The sequence below is a fragment of the Peromyscus californicus genome, unplaced genomic scaffold, assembly GCF_007827085.1.
Source record: "Peromyscus californicus insignis strain IS unplaced genomic scaffold, ASM782708v3 Scaffold_16__1_contigs__length_79575227, whole genome shotgun sequence".
Classification (NCBI taxonomy): Eukaryota; Metazoa; Chordata; class Mammalia; order Rodentia; family Cricetidae; genus Peromyscus; species Peromyscus californicus.
Genome location: NW_026294458.1, coordinates 77,820,375 through 77,833,462, shown reverse-complemented (window position 1 = coordinate 77,833,462; position 13,088 = coordinate 77,820,375). Strand labels below are relative to the sequence as shown.

The 13,088-nt window shown below is 44.7% G+C and overlaps 1 protein-coding gene across 2 annotated transcripts in view; it reads left to right on the top strand.

The window, feature by feature from the left end:
* Window positions 1-13,088, top strand: part of Dscam (DS cell adhesion molecule) — a 611,935-nt gene that overhangs the window by 560,865 nt on the left and 37,982 nt on the right. For both annotated transcript variants that reach the window (XM_052741323.1, XM_052741322.1), the window contains one exon: window positions 10,845-10,875. In XM_052741323.1, the coding sequence (XP_052597283.1) occupies window positions 10,845-10,875 (31 nt within the window). The remainder of the gene's footprint in view (window positions 1-10,844; window positions 10,876-13,088) is intronic.

The window sequence follows — 13,088 nt, the reverse complement described above, 5'->3', positions numbered from 1 at the left end:
CAGAAGATGTAGGACACAGGCTAGAGACCCATGGTGAATAGATTCCATTTCTCTAGGGTCTGACTCTGTGTGGTTCTGGGTGAGGAAGCTCTTTACACTTTCTGGCCAGCAGCCCTTACTCTGCAGTATGAGTGCAAAGAATTTCAAATAAGTAACTCTGGGAAGAAAACATTCTGTACCTCCTACTTATCAGGTCTTCCACCAAGCCATTGTTTGACGGGGCACCCACAGAGTATTTTTATTTCAGTATCAAGACAGTGTGGAGTAGTGTCACATCTACATAGCCTTCAGAGTTACATTCCAGTAGTAAGCCTTAGGACAGCCCCCCAAACACACCCATGGTACCCAGAGGCCTTGATTCCATACTCAGGAGACCTTGATCTCATCTGTAAGTGCTTAACTTGACCCTGATCCTATTAGCACAGCTGGGCATGATGCTGTCTGGTCCATCTTCTCTTTCCAGAAGTCTCCTGGCATGTGCCCCTCACTCACACTTATTACTATCAATTTCCTCTCACTTTGCCAACTTGAAGTCCCATTCAGCCCATCTGCACATTTTAACTGTCTTTCCATTAAAGATCCCAGGGCCCAGAAATTCAGATGTCATCTGTCAGTATCATCAAAACATTCTTCCTAAGTCAATTGCATTTTGATTTTGTAGCTAACCTTTGCTGATGCTTCTCATAGATAAAGGCAACTCTGAGTACTACTGAGATGTGCATGCCTCAGCATCTAACAGGTCACACATGCCAAAACAGGGCTTCGGACAAATCCTAAATCAGTGTGAAGGAGGTAGGGGTGAGTCCCAAATGAGAAGAGAGTGGGAAGCTAAAGTGGAAGCCCACCACAAAGATAGAATAATACCCAGTATGTTGAGAAATTCAACAGAAAGGACCATGTTGCATTGCACTTGGGGTGTCTGTCACTAAAGAATCAAATGGACATTTTGATTCTTTCACCATAAATCCCAATGGCCTGGACTTTGGGGACATTGTTTTTGAGGTATCCAGTGGCAGTCCTTCCATGTTCCATATAGAAGGCTGTGAATTGCCTGAGACTCTTCATACCAACCATGAAGTGTCTTATTGATGACCTGTGTTGACTCACACCAGTGTGGTAGCAGATGGATAAGCTAGCTGGGCGGGGCTTCTCAGGGCTGTAGCACCCTGCCAAACCCCTCCCCCGCACTCTCCCCAACTTCCTCAGCTACTGTTTTATTTTCATGACTGTACTTGTAACCTCAGCACCTAACATGACCTTTTCTTGCCAAGAACATTTCCAACAAAAGCTGTTGCTAACAGGTCCGACTGATAGAAGACCCACAAGGTTTCAAAGTTTCCTCCTTACCAGTTCCTTGGCCTTTAGTTGTTGTGTTGAAATGGCTGTGTCCAGAGACTATTATGGGATTAGCATCTTAGTGCTAGCATCTCTACATTTAGACTTTGGTGTTTTGCAGTTGGGCTTGTGAGAGGAGAAGTCCACCACATCTGAGGGTGCAGGCTCTCAGTCCCTGAAGAGGTTTTGTTTCCTTTGTGTAGGAGATAAGGAAGAGCTAGTGGGAAGGTTTTTACAGGGAGGCAGCAAGACAAACAGAATGTATTCCTGTGAGATGCTAAGGGGCAAAGAATTCAAGAGAAGTACCTTGTTCCAGCTACCAGGGTACCACACAAAGGGTCTGACAGGAGAGGGGTAATAAAGCAAAGAATGTGGTACCCAGTTCAGACCCCACCACTTCCTAATGCCAGACTTAAAGGTCATGTTGAGATGGATTTAATTTAGCAAACCACTGTTGGTTGTCTACCATGGGTCACATGTAACATTAAAAAAAAAGTAACAGCATTTTCTTATTCCCCATTACTTTTGATCACAAAAGATTGACAAGGTCCTGGGGATCAAAAGGTCTCTAAGACCCTCTGACAGTAGACAGTGATCCCTTAGAAGTGTTAGATGAAGGGTTACAGTAGGGGGCATACTCATCTCTCTGTAACCCCAGGAATTGCTGCCTTAAAAGAACAGAGTAAGTGAAGGTTAAAAGAACAGAGTAAGTGAAGGGCCCACAGAGAGAATGTGGAAAGCTGGGCAAGTCTCCAGAGAGACCTACAAACTACCTACCCCCTTGAAATGTCCATTAACCACATAAAACATTTCCAACGCAGATGCAGCCACAGAGTTTGAAGTCACAAGTGTCTATTAACCCCTCAGGAGTCATTAGTAATGCTACTTAATTAAAGCCTGGCCCACGTAAAACAGATCCTGTGCCTACATTCAGATCAGTTCCCATAGGCTTACAGATTCCATGGAGAGAACCGTTTCCCGCCATGCTTATCTTGTCCAAAACAAGGCCAGTATTTCTAGGAACACATCGGTGTTGCTCAAACATCCACTTAGCAGGATCAAAAATGGGGTAAGCAAATTTGAGTTAGGAATAAATAGGAGTGTCTTATGGATGTGCTTGAGGTTATTAGAGGCCAAGTTCACATTGTTCCTCTTATTCAGTGTCATTGTCCAAAGTTGGACATAACTGAAATGTTTCTATGGATGGCACATCGTGCTGTGTAGAGGAGCAACCTAGTTAGGGAGTACAAGGTAATATTCTTTTATGCAAAAATAAAAGGAAAGAAAATGGGACTGAAGCAGCTTAGCCAACCTATATTCTCCCTTCCTGAGGACTTACTAAATTTAGAGTACAGCGACCTTCTAAATTGTCTCCAAGTGCTAGATTTTTGAAATCTATATCCTTATCCAGGACTTCAGAAGCTGCCTCTTGCTTTTAACGATGCCCTGGTTTTCCCCAACTTCTAGATCCTTTGAACTGCAAGGTTAGAGAGTGAGTCACCAGCCGGACCCAGAATCCCAGCAGCCCCAACCTAATAAAAATTTGATTCCCAGGTCTAGTACTCCACTCCAATATTAGCAAAGTCTCTGCTATTTAGGAGGGGATTTTTGAGGGACTGAAAGCCTGTGTTGGTACCATTCAGTAGGGGTCAGCTGGCATGTCCAAACTGAGAATTCTACCTCAAATAAGATAAACAGGGTGATCAGTTGGCATGGCTGCCTGGCAGCAATTTGACTGTTTCTCTAGCAAAACACCCTTCTCCCCTTAAAACAAAAAACAGTCATTATTTCAAACATGCTTCAGAATGAATGAAGATTTCCAAACTGACCAATGTCAGGTGGCCATTTCAAAGAGAATCTGGGTTCGTGTTTCACAAGGTGTAGACTTGGGGTGGACTGTGAGGAGTCATTTCCATTTTCTTAATTCTACTGACTAGTTTCTCCTCTGTAAACAACTCAAAGCTCTCCCCATTTCAAAAACCAAAAAGCAACTTGAAATAAGCTCAGGCAGGCACTTAAGCTTGAGGAGAAAGGAAAAATAAACATGCTTCCACACTGGAGTGTCAACCCCCACCGCTAGGAAAGGGGGAGAATGCAGAGAGGGTGACCTTAAGGGGTTCATTGCCGAGCCAATAAACTGTGGTTCAGAAAACATGGCATCAGGACTGAGGGACGTTCAGTTAAGTGCCCACCTCATAAACATGGGGATCTGAGTTTGATCCTCAGTTACTACGTAGTTATTTGGTGACATGCAATTGTAATCCCAGCACTGAGGAGGTAGAAACAGGCAGATTGCTGGGGCTCAGTGAACAGCCAGATACCTTTCTGGTCAAGCTCCAGGTCATGGAAGACCTGACCTCAAAAGAAAAAGGTAGACAGATGGATGGTGCCTGAGGAGCCATGCCTAAGAGTGTCTTCTGGTCTCCACATAAAGGTACACACATGTGCACCTATATAACATGAGCTACCACCACCACACACACACACACACACACACACACACACACACACACACACACACCAAGGTCCTTTACTATGAAAACTTTCATTCTATCTTTTGTTCTCCTTCAGTCCTTCCTTCTCTCTCCTTCCATCCTCTCTCCCTCCCCCGAGCACTCCCACCCTTTCTCTCCCTACAGTTGTCAGAGCAGAGCCGAGAAAATGAGAGTTTCTGTGTGAGAGGGTGGAGAACCAGGAAGCATTGAGATGAGATGGAGGTGAACCAAGGGCAGCTGGTGAGCTGGACACAACAATGGGCAGTCAAGAGCAGGCACCGTGGATGTCAGGCTGTCCCTGGAACCATGCCTGGCTTGCCAGGGTGCTCTGGCCTGCCCTTGTTTGTTCTTGCAATTTTCTCGGGTCACGAGCAAGTAAGACTGTCTTTGGGGATATTTATCTCTCCTCAGCTTTACAATCTTCTACATGAGCATGACAATGATTAGAAGTTCTGGCTGGGATCTTATACAAACCTAAATGCAGGTTCACAGCCCTTGCAAAAAAAAATAGCTACATTATGATATCCTTTTTCAGTCCCACGAAGGAGTGGGGCTGACGGTGGGGAGCCTTCAAATGGAAACTTTGGATGAGTGGAGCAGCAAAATGAGATCTGCTATCCACAGATGGTTCCTTTCTGCTTTGAGGGGTACAAGTAACTTCACAATAGAGGTTAGTCCAAGCACACTCCATTTTCCTCAAGAGCTTCAGACAAGCAAACACAGACCTGAGGCTATGAATAAGAGCACTCTCTCTTTATCCTCTCTCTCTCTCTCTCTCTCTCTCTCTCTCTCTCTCTCTCTCTCTCTCTCTCTCTCTCTCAACTCTCAACTCTCCTCTGTCCAAGAAACATATAGATGTTTAAAATATGAAGCTGCTCAGACTTTTAAGAAAGCCTTGCTGTGCTGCAGGCAAGGACCTGGGTAGACCACCCCACGACACTATGCAGATCTACTGGTGTGCTCCTTCACACATGTGCAGAGCCAGGGCGAGAGCAGGGTCCTCAGAGAGTACATGGACAATGAACAAGACCAAACTGTGATGCTCCTGAAACACCTCGGGTGGATCTCCCAGACCTGACAGCACTGTGTACTTCTAGAGCAGTCCCCCACCAACCCCCGGGTGACTTGATGGGGTATAAAACTGGCACTGCCGTGTCCATGCTGCAGACTTGAAAACTAAAGGCTCTGCCATGAGTCCAAAGGTCCAAAGCAACATTGGGACAAAAGGAGAAGAGAGTTCAGGTCACTGTTCCAACCCTGTCCTCCCAAGAAACTTGGCACATGCCACTAAGAGATAGACTGTCTCAATAAGTTCAAGTAAGTTTTTAATGACTAGCAATGACTCGTGGAGTAAGAAGAAATAAGCATGCTATCAGAAGCATATGAACGTGATTCCCACTCCAAAAGCCCTCGGTTAATTTTTTATCTTGATTATCACTCCCTGTTATGTGGCCCCTAATTTTACTAACACATTGATATATACTTGTGCCTTGTATATCTGCCATAGTTCTGCCTGAGTGTTTTCACCACTGACTACTTGGAAGTCAGCCAGTATCATGTGCTCAGTCACATGGCCTCTCACCCACTGCCAGAACCTCATAACCCCCCACCCCACACATGAAACTGTTCTCCACAGGCAGATGACCAGTGACAATCTGATCATTATCTCTGTCATTATTTTCTAGTCTTCCCTGTATCACTCAGGAGCTGGAAAATATCCTCAGAAACTCCTTTCTTCCACATTTCTCTGTCACCGGACTAGCCTGGTAGACTTTCTCTATCATTCCCTAGACAACAGATTAGTAGAGGAGCCAAGAAAGGTGTACAGAAGTAGCCAAGGACTTCAGGAGATATGTCACCCAGTCTATATCTTAGATTGAGCTGAAATATGTGAAAATGTAAAAAGCTATGCCCAGAACTGCCTGACTGTGTTTGGGCAGGAAGAGTTGGGCTCTGGGTGATGTTCCCACAGAACAGATGGCAGGTGGAAGGAACACCACCCAACATCTGCTCTGCTCTGGTGTGCCGCGGGAGGAGTGCTATTTGAACCAGAACAGCAGGACCAGGAATTAGAAAAAGGAGGAAATGGAGGGAGGGAAGGAAATTAGAAAGGAAGGAAGAAAGGAAGGAAGGGAAGGAGGAAGGAAGAGAGGGTGGGAGGAAGGAAGGACGGACGATGAAATGGGAAAGAGAGTCAGAGAAAGCTCAAAATGCTTAACAATTACCAGAGCCTCCATCAGCCTGCTATTTTTCCCCAAACCTGTGAAGTAACCAAGGTTCTGGGGAGGGTGTTGGTTTTTCATTATTGACATAAAACAGTCACACATGTACAACAGACAATGAGCAAAATGTAGACACCAATTACTGCTATGGTATTTCACTGAAGACTTCCCCCCCTCCCATTCCTACCACTGGAAAGATTAGAAATTGGGTCACATGGTTCAAGTTCTGAGAGACCCCAAGGGAGACCATTTTAAGTTTCTAAGCAAAATCTTCCCATATACAATCCCCAAATTTTTGTGAATAGTCTTTGAATCACCAAAGGCAAATGAGAGGTGCTAGATGATGGGTGGTATCCACCCATTTAAGAATTAATCAGTTCAGAACCTTTTATTTTGAAGTGAGTTAACTTAAGCCACAGAAAGGGTGGTTTCTGAGCCACTAGGAAATGTAATAGGAGCCACCAGAGGTCTGGGATAGCCCCACTCTCTGTTTTGACAAGGCTGACTGATAAGGAAGCAAGCCATGGAGGGCTGAGCAGACTGTAGTGTGTGGCTTTCACAGGTGGCAGGGTAAAGAGTCCAGAGATCATGGACTTTGAAATGCTACAGTCAAGAGGATAAAACTGAATCAGCAGAACTGAAAAGTCTTCTATAGGAGTTGTAAAAAATCACTTGCAATTCCTGTAATGGATATGGCATTCTCATGACTATGTGGGAAGAGTATATATATAAAACTACCAGTGTCTGTACTCAGGATGGTGGTTGAATAAAGGACATTATGAAATTGCAAGCCTTTCATAAAAGAGAGAGTCCTAAGTAGGGAATTACCTAGAAATTAGGACCCAAGAAGTGCTTGAGGATTTTAGAGAATTTAAACTCAAGAAGAGAACACTCAGCCCAAATATGGGAACAGCAATACCATTTGGTTGGCCCCAGAAGGCCCCATCATTATGGATAGGTAGAAAGTGTATCAAGAATTTCAGTACCAGAGAGGGATGCTGAATCCTTGGAAAGTCAAGTGAAACGGTACCCACCTGTGATCCCAGCACTGGGGAGGCTGAGACAATATCAGGAGTGTGAGCCAAGCCTGCACTATAAAGCAAGACCCTGTCTCAAAATAGCAACAAAAGAGGATCCCAAAGAAATCTCCGGCCACTTCCCTGTCTACTAAGGACTAGGCTATACCCAAGAAATAACAAGGGAGAGGGGAGAGAATGTGGATATTTGAACAGGTGGTCACAGGCAAGATTGGAAAGTGTTCAGCTGTAGGTTCAGAGAAGAGCTACAGTGCTGACTGCCACTGGTTCCAGGAGGGAGCAAAGAGCCAACCCAGAGCTGAGGGCCTTGGAGAAGTCACATCAAAGCAAGTTCAGGGGAGGGAGGGAGGGGGGAGGAGGAGGAGGAGGAGGAGGAGAGAGAGAGAGAGAGAGAATTTACAGCAGGAATCAAGAACAGACAGGACACCTGAGAGCACCATGAGCTCCCACTGAGCAACTCAGTGCTGAAGATCTCTACTGCATGGGGTTGATTTGAGAGTGTCAATCAAAGGTGTGGCCCTGGGAGTCACAGTGCAAGTCTGTTGCTCTTCTGGTACTTCTGTGACAAAAAAAGGCTAGACACTGGAGCTAGGGTCACCTAGTGTTAGTATCTGAGTGGAGAAGAAGAAATAAGACATAAGGTCCTGTGGGGAGATGTTGGGGAAGCACTGCTCTTGCTGGGTGTCCTGGGATGTGAGGGGTCATTTGGTGTGCAGCAGCAGGAGACAGTCACTTCAGTGACCCACAGCTCCAGCTCTGGACCCCCTAAAGGTAGCACACATTGTAATAGCTGCCTGAGACCCAAGGGAAAAGATCTCAAATTTCATTAGGAAGCTAATTTGAAAGCCTCTGTCACTGTTAAGATCCTATATTCCAAAATTATTAAAATGTACTAACGTGCTCCAGATTCTCTCCTTTCCCTAAATGAAAGCATGTCTGAGATGTGCCCCTGGCTCTTCACCTTCTCCCTATATTAACACAAACAACATTCCAAGCCTTGGCTCTGCCCAGATCTCTCCCTAACTTGACTTTTAGCCTGCCTCTCAACAGCCCCATCCAGCACCTCTAGCTTTAAAACAGGTCTCAGCTCTCTACCCAAACCCAGGTTCCATGTCCTACTCATGCTGAGCATCCCAATTCTAGCCTTTTTCCTGGGCTCCGTGCAGTCTGTCTGTCCTGTGCCTACTACAACTGGCAGGGCTCTGGGTTTTGGCAGGTTCTTACCAATGTCACATTGTACTGTCATCCCCACTCTCAGGCCATTTGATTCCTTAATCCAACTCTCACAGGTTCTTGCTTGGACCCCTGTAAGAAGCTGGTGGTAGAGCATAGTACCCCTCTTCCTATCCACACCTTCTGAGTAAGAGACATGATGAACACTAGTGTAGAGCCCTCTCACCCCCACCCCTACCTCTGTCATCTTCAGCCTCATCTTGGCCAGGTAGAAGCTTTCAGACAGTGCTAGTCACCTCCATAACATTGAGGCCACCCTCATCCATCACCATGCCAGTGACCTCTCTATACAGTAAAAGAGACCCGTTCTTCCATGAACAAGTCCATTATCCCAGTGCCTGTGAGTTTTCTGTGTGGAGCAGATTGCCCATTTAAGCCCTAACCCCTCAGTTAAGGTTCCTGGTCCCTTCCTAGCAGAGATCTGTCTCTTTCTCTCCAGCTTGATACACTACTATCGTGGGATTATCTCCCTTAACCTGCGGGGGCCGGGTGTCTGCTCCTTGGTGTCTGGCAGTCTAGCTCTCACTCTACTCCAGGTACGAAGAACAGCAGAGCAAGTGTTTAAGCCGCAAACACTGGACATGCAGCCCCACTCACCCCCGGGGAATATTCAGGACCCACTTCCTCATCTCTAACTGCAACACAGTGATACTGAAGGGACTTAGCCTGCACTCCTAAGATAACAAGCATGATATGATACAGGTCCTTAGAAAATGCTCCAGGGTTATATCAGCTTGCCCTGGGCCATGCAAACTCCAGACTGTGCTAAAAAAAAAAAAAAAAGTCAGACTTCTCAGTTTCGTCCCAAGGAGCTTGTAGAAGAAAGGAATTCCAACCAGTACAACTTTCCCCAAAATTTTGAAGCAGGACATGATAGTTCAAATGGAAGGAAGACATCTGTTCTCAAGGATAGGCATAGGCAGGGATGACTGGCATGGCTTTGGAGCCCAATTCTAAAATGATCTTAGCCCAGGAAGGAGGCCAGCCAGCTACAGCTGAGGTCTATGCAGTTAGAGGGGCACTTGGAAATTTTATTCTCCTTTGTGGAGCCCTGGCACCCTACACATCAGTGTGAAGAGCCTCCAAGGAGTGCTGGTGGCTAACCTGGAACAAACACGCCATGTAAAGGCAAGTGTAGGGTCGGGTATCTCAGACATACACTCCCAGTGTGAGCTGAAGACAAGTATTTACTCTGTTCAGTTCTGTCCTCTTTCTTAGCATATTGTACTAGCCACTGTTGGGTGTTACAGAGAGCTAATTACTCCCCGCTTCTGGCATTCCATAGATATATTTACTTTGTACGTGTTAAATCATTCAGGAAGAGTAGAGACTCATGCTATTTACTTCATCTTTGCAGACAAATATAAAGACATGAGCTGGGAGATTCAGTGCTATTTTGCTTCCTGTGTTTTTCCATGTGGGTGGAATAGAGGGGGCAAGTTTTGTCTTCCATACTGAACCCATCTGTGCACAAAGCTGGGGCCCCATGCTGAGGCTATCAAAGGGAACTGGCATGGCCTGGTGATTTTTAGAGCAATCTCTTGGGGGTCATTGGGGTGCCAGGTGCTAGAGAATTGATCTGAGATGGTCCCCATGTCTCTGCTCATGGGGCATAAGAGGCAAATCCCAGCCCCCAGAGAAGGAGGTGGAAATGTCCCTGCTTATGCATTTCTTCAGGGTGGAGCCATTCACCATCAAACAAATCTATTTGCAGAAAGTTCTATTCCTTGAACAGGATCCCTAACATAAAGTCTTAGAGCAATGAAAGAAATAAAAAAAGAGAGAGAGAAAAGGATTTTGTGTTCCAGGAAAGGAAACTCAGCTTTTGCCAAGAGGGAATGTGTAAAAAGCATAAATCATACTTTAGAGCATTTCTAAATAGCGTTACCAAATAAGTCGATCTGTCCTGCAATATTTTGAGATACGATTTCTTGTGTCAGAGTGATAACCAGGTCTCTGTAAATAGTGTTTTTGAGGAAGGGGATTCCACAATAAAGTTTTATTTCTGAGTTTGAAATAAAACATTCAAGTTTGTAAAATCAGTGAGCAACCTGGGGGCACAGAACTCTGTACTGAAGCCCCTTTAGAGTGAGGCACAGTGACTTAAATCCTCCGTTCTTGTCTTTCCTGGTTAATGAAAAGAGTGGGTTTGTTCTACATAAATGATTTTTCCCAAATGTTAATTTTCTGACTATTGAAAATAAAACTGAGTTTTCTAGAAGTGATAAATAATTAGATTGTAATAAAAACTTTAATAGATGTCTGCAATTTTATGGCTGCAGGATACTCATGCATCTTTCTGTTATAAATAAAAGCCATAAAAGAGTCCTATGTAGAAGAAATAAAGGAACCATAAAGCCCTGGCCATTAGTGTGACATTGTTAAACAAAAGCACTTGAAATGGCTTGCCATCTGACTGGAGGGTTTGTTATAACTACATAAATGAGTTGTTTTCTTCTAAGTGTATATTAATTATGAGTTATTGATCTTGTCTTGTACTAAGATTACCTTTCTCTCCCCAGATGCGAAGAGTTTAGCTGAAATGCTCATGAGGTAAGAACATGACATTCTTATTGTTCCCTGGGCATCACGTGTCAAAGGACAGTTCCACTTGGCCTTGATTATTTCTTAATGATAAGGATGATCTGAAGTTGGTGACATATTTTCATTTCAACATATAATTTTCATTTATATTCCAAAACATCCATGTAATGGGTGGTTGGCTACACAGACACCAAATGACTATTTTTATACTTGCCACACACGGCTGTCCTGTGGGCTAGTCTCAAACAGTAGGATGATGCAGCTGAAGCAGGGATCAGGGATGTGTTATAGAGAGCTTTAGTTTGGCTTCTGATTAGGTAAACAGCCTCCAAGATCAAGGTTTCTTTTTACAGAGTTATCCCAGTTCAAGGAGGGCCACAAAAGGAAGTGTGCTGTGCACAGTGCTCCAAAGGCCATGGTGGACTGGGATAGACTCTCAGTCTCAGTTCCCAGGTGTCTTCTGCACCCTTTCACCTGTATGTTCACCAGGTCCTATTGCTATTGTCTCTGCACTTGCAGGCCTAGCCGTAGCCCACCTATTTTATCCTCAGTACTGTGGCTTTCCCATTCATCGTTGCATAGATGCAGTGAATGGGGCCACGGGAGGACTGTCAAAGACAAGCTGCATCCTTTCAAGCTTTGCTTGTAGATGTCCATGGGGCTTGTGGTAGACAATGGCATGAAGAGGAGAGCCTGTCTTTTCCATGCCCCTAGACTGCATTCCTACTGCTCTCCCTCTCCCCCGAGTCCCTTGCTTCAAACACTCATTCCCCTGTGCTTTCTATCCTCTGAACTCTATAAAAATGGGAGCAGTGTGGTGCTGAGTAGTTACACATGTGGGTTATTTAATAATGCAATAATCAAATAAAGGGTGAAACCAGAAAATGAGCATTTGGAAAATTAAGAAAACTATCAGAGTCCCTAGTGGGCAACATGGGGTTGGCATTTTAGGTTTCCTGATTGGGAGAGAAAGAGGATGAGTTGTAGCTCTTTCCACTTCCTCTCCATCTATGCATGTAAAGTTGTCAATGTGTTATTCATAAGAAGTCCGTGTCCTTTGTGACCAGTATCTTTGGTAACATGGGAAGAGGTTAGATGCTATTGGTGCACCAAGATTGTTTCTCAGAGACAGCATTGGAGATACCGTTTTAAACCTGTGTGCCTCACAGATAGGGCAATAGTATGGCAGAAACCCAGGCTGACTTTGAAGAGCTGAATGACAGCAATTAGATGAATGCTGATGTCATTTGCCAAGAACAGGAAACGAGAAACAGGGTGCAGGCATTTTGATTTTCAGTGGTTGAGTTTGGGAGCTGGTATTTATCAGAACACAGGGCCTGTGTGGGTCATGTGGGATTTTAAAAGTTCTTTTCACACATCAATGAATTTGTCCAATGGACAGATGGCTACAAGAGTCTAAGCTTGGATGAAAAGCAAACAAATCCAAGTTCCCTCAAAATATCTCCTTCAGGATAGAGCTCTAATCAGAAAACATCAGACTTATGTGAGAGATTACACAAATCTGCATAAAAATCCCTCATGGCCATGCTCATCTGGAAACCCACATTTGTTCACTAAGAAAGTAAGAGGCATTCTTTGTCATCCCGTATGTTGTATCTGGGCTCCTCCGGACTTGTCAGCTCGGATGAAACATCTAGCAAGTAAAGAAGCAGAAGCCACTTGACTTATAATGACTAACTGACTCAGCAGAACAAATTGTATAATGTAGGCTTGAAAACTATGAATTAATTGACATTTAAAATGAGGCAATCTCCCATACAGTTCGATTTTTTTTTTTTTTTTTTTTTGGCTGCTCTTGCAAAAGCTCTGCCATATAAATAAGCAACAGTGTAAGTGATGAGGGATGCCTGGAGCTTGGCATGGTATTACCACTACTTACCTCAGCTGCCCATTGGCAAGGACCGTTTTGATAGTCTGGCCCCAAGTAGGGCTTCTGCAACATTCTAGAAAGTTGGAGGCAATTGCAGGATGCTTTTCCCCTGCTGTGTGGATTTTCCAGCCCCTCCTTCCCATTAGTGACTCTCCCAATGTCCTTTAGGTGCCCCTATCCATAACTCACACCTGTGCTTGAAGGATGTGAAGCTGTGGTCTGTGTTTTCTGTTTAGTAAGAATGATCTGAGCTTTGCCTCTCCTGAGATCCTGAATGCACACCTACATAGCCTTCCACATTAGCCCCAGAGCAAGATCTTAGAAAGTAACA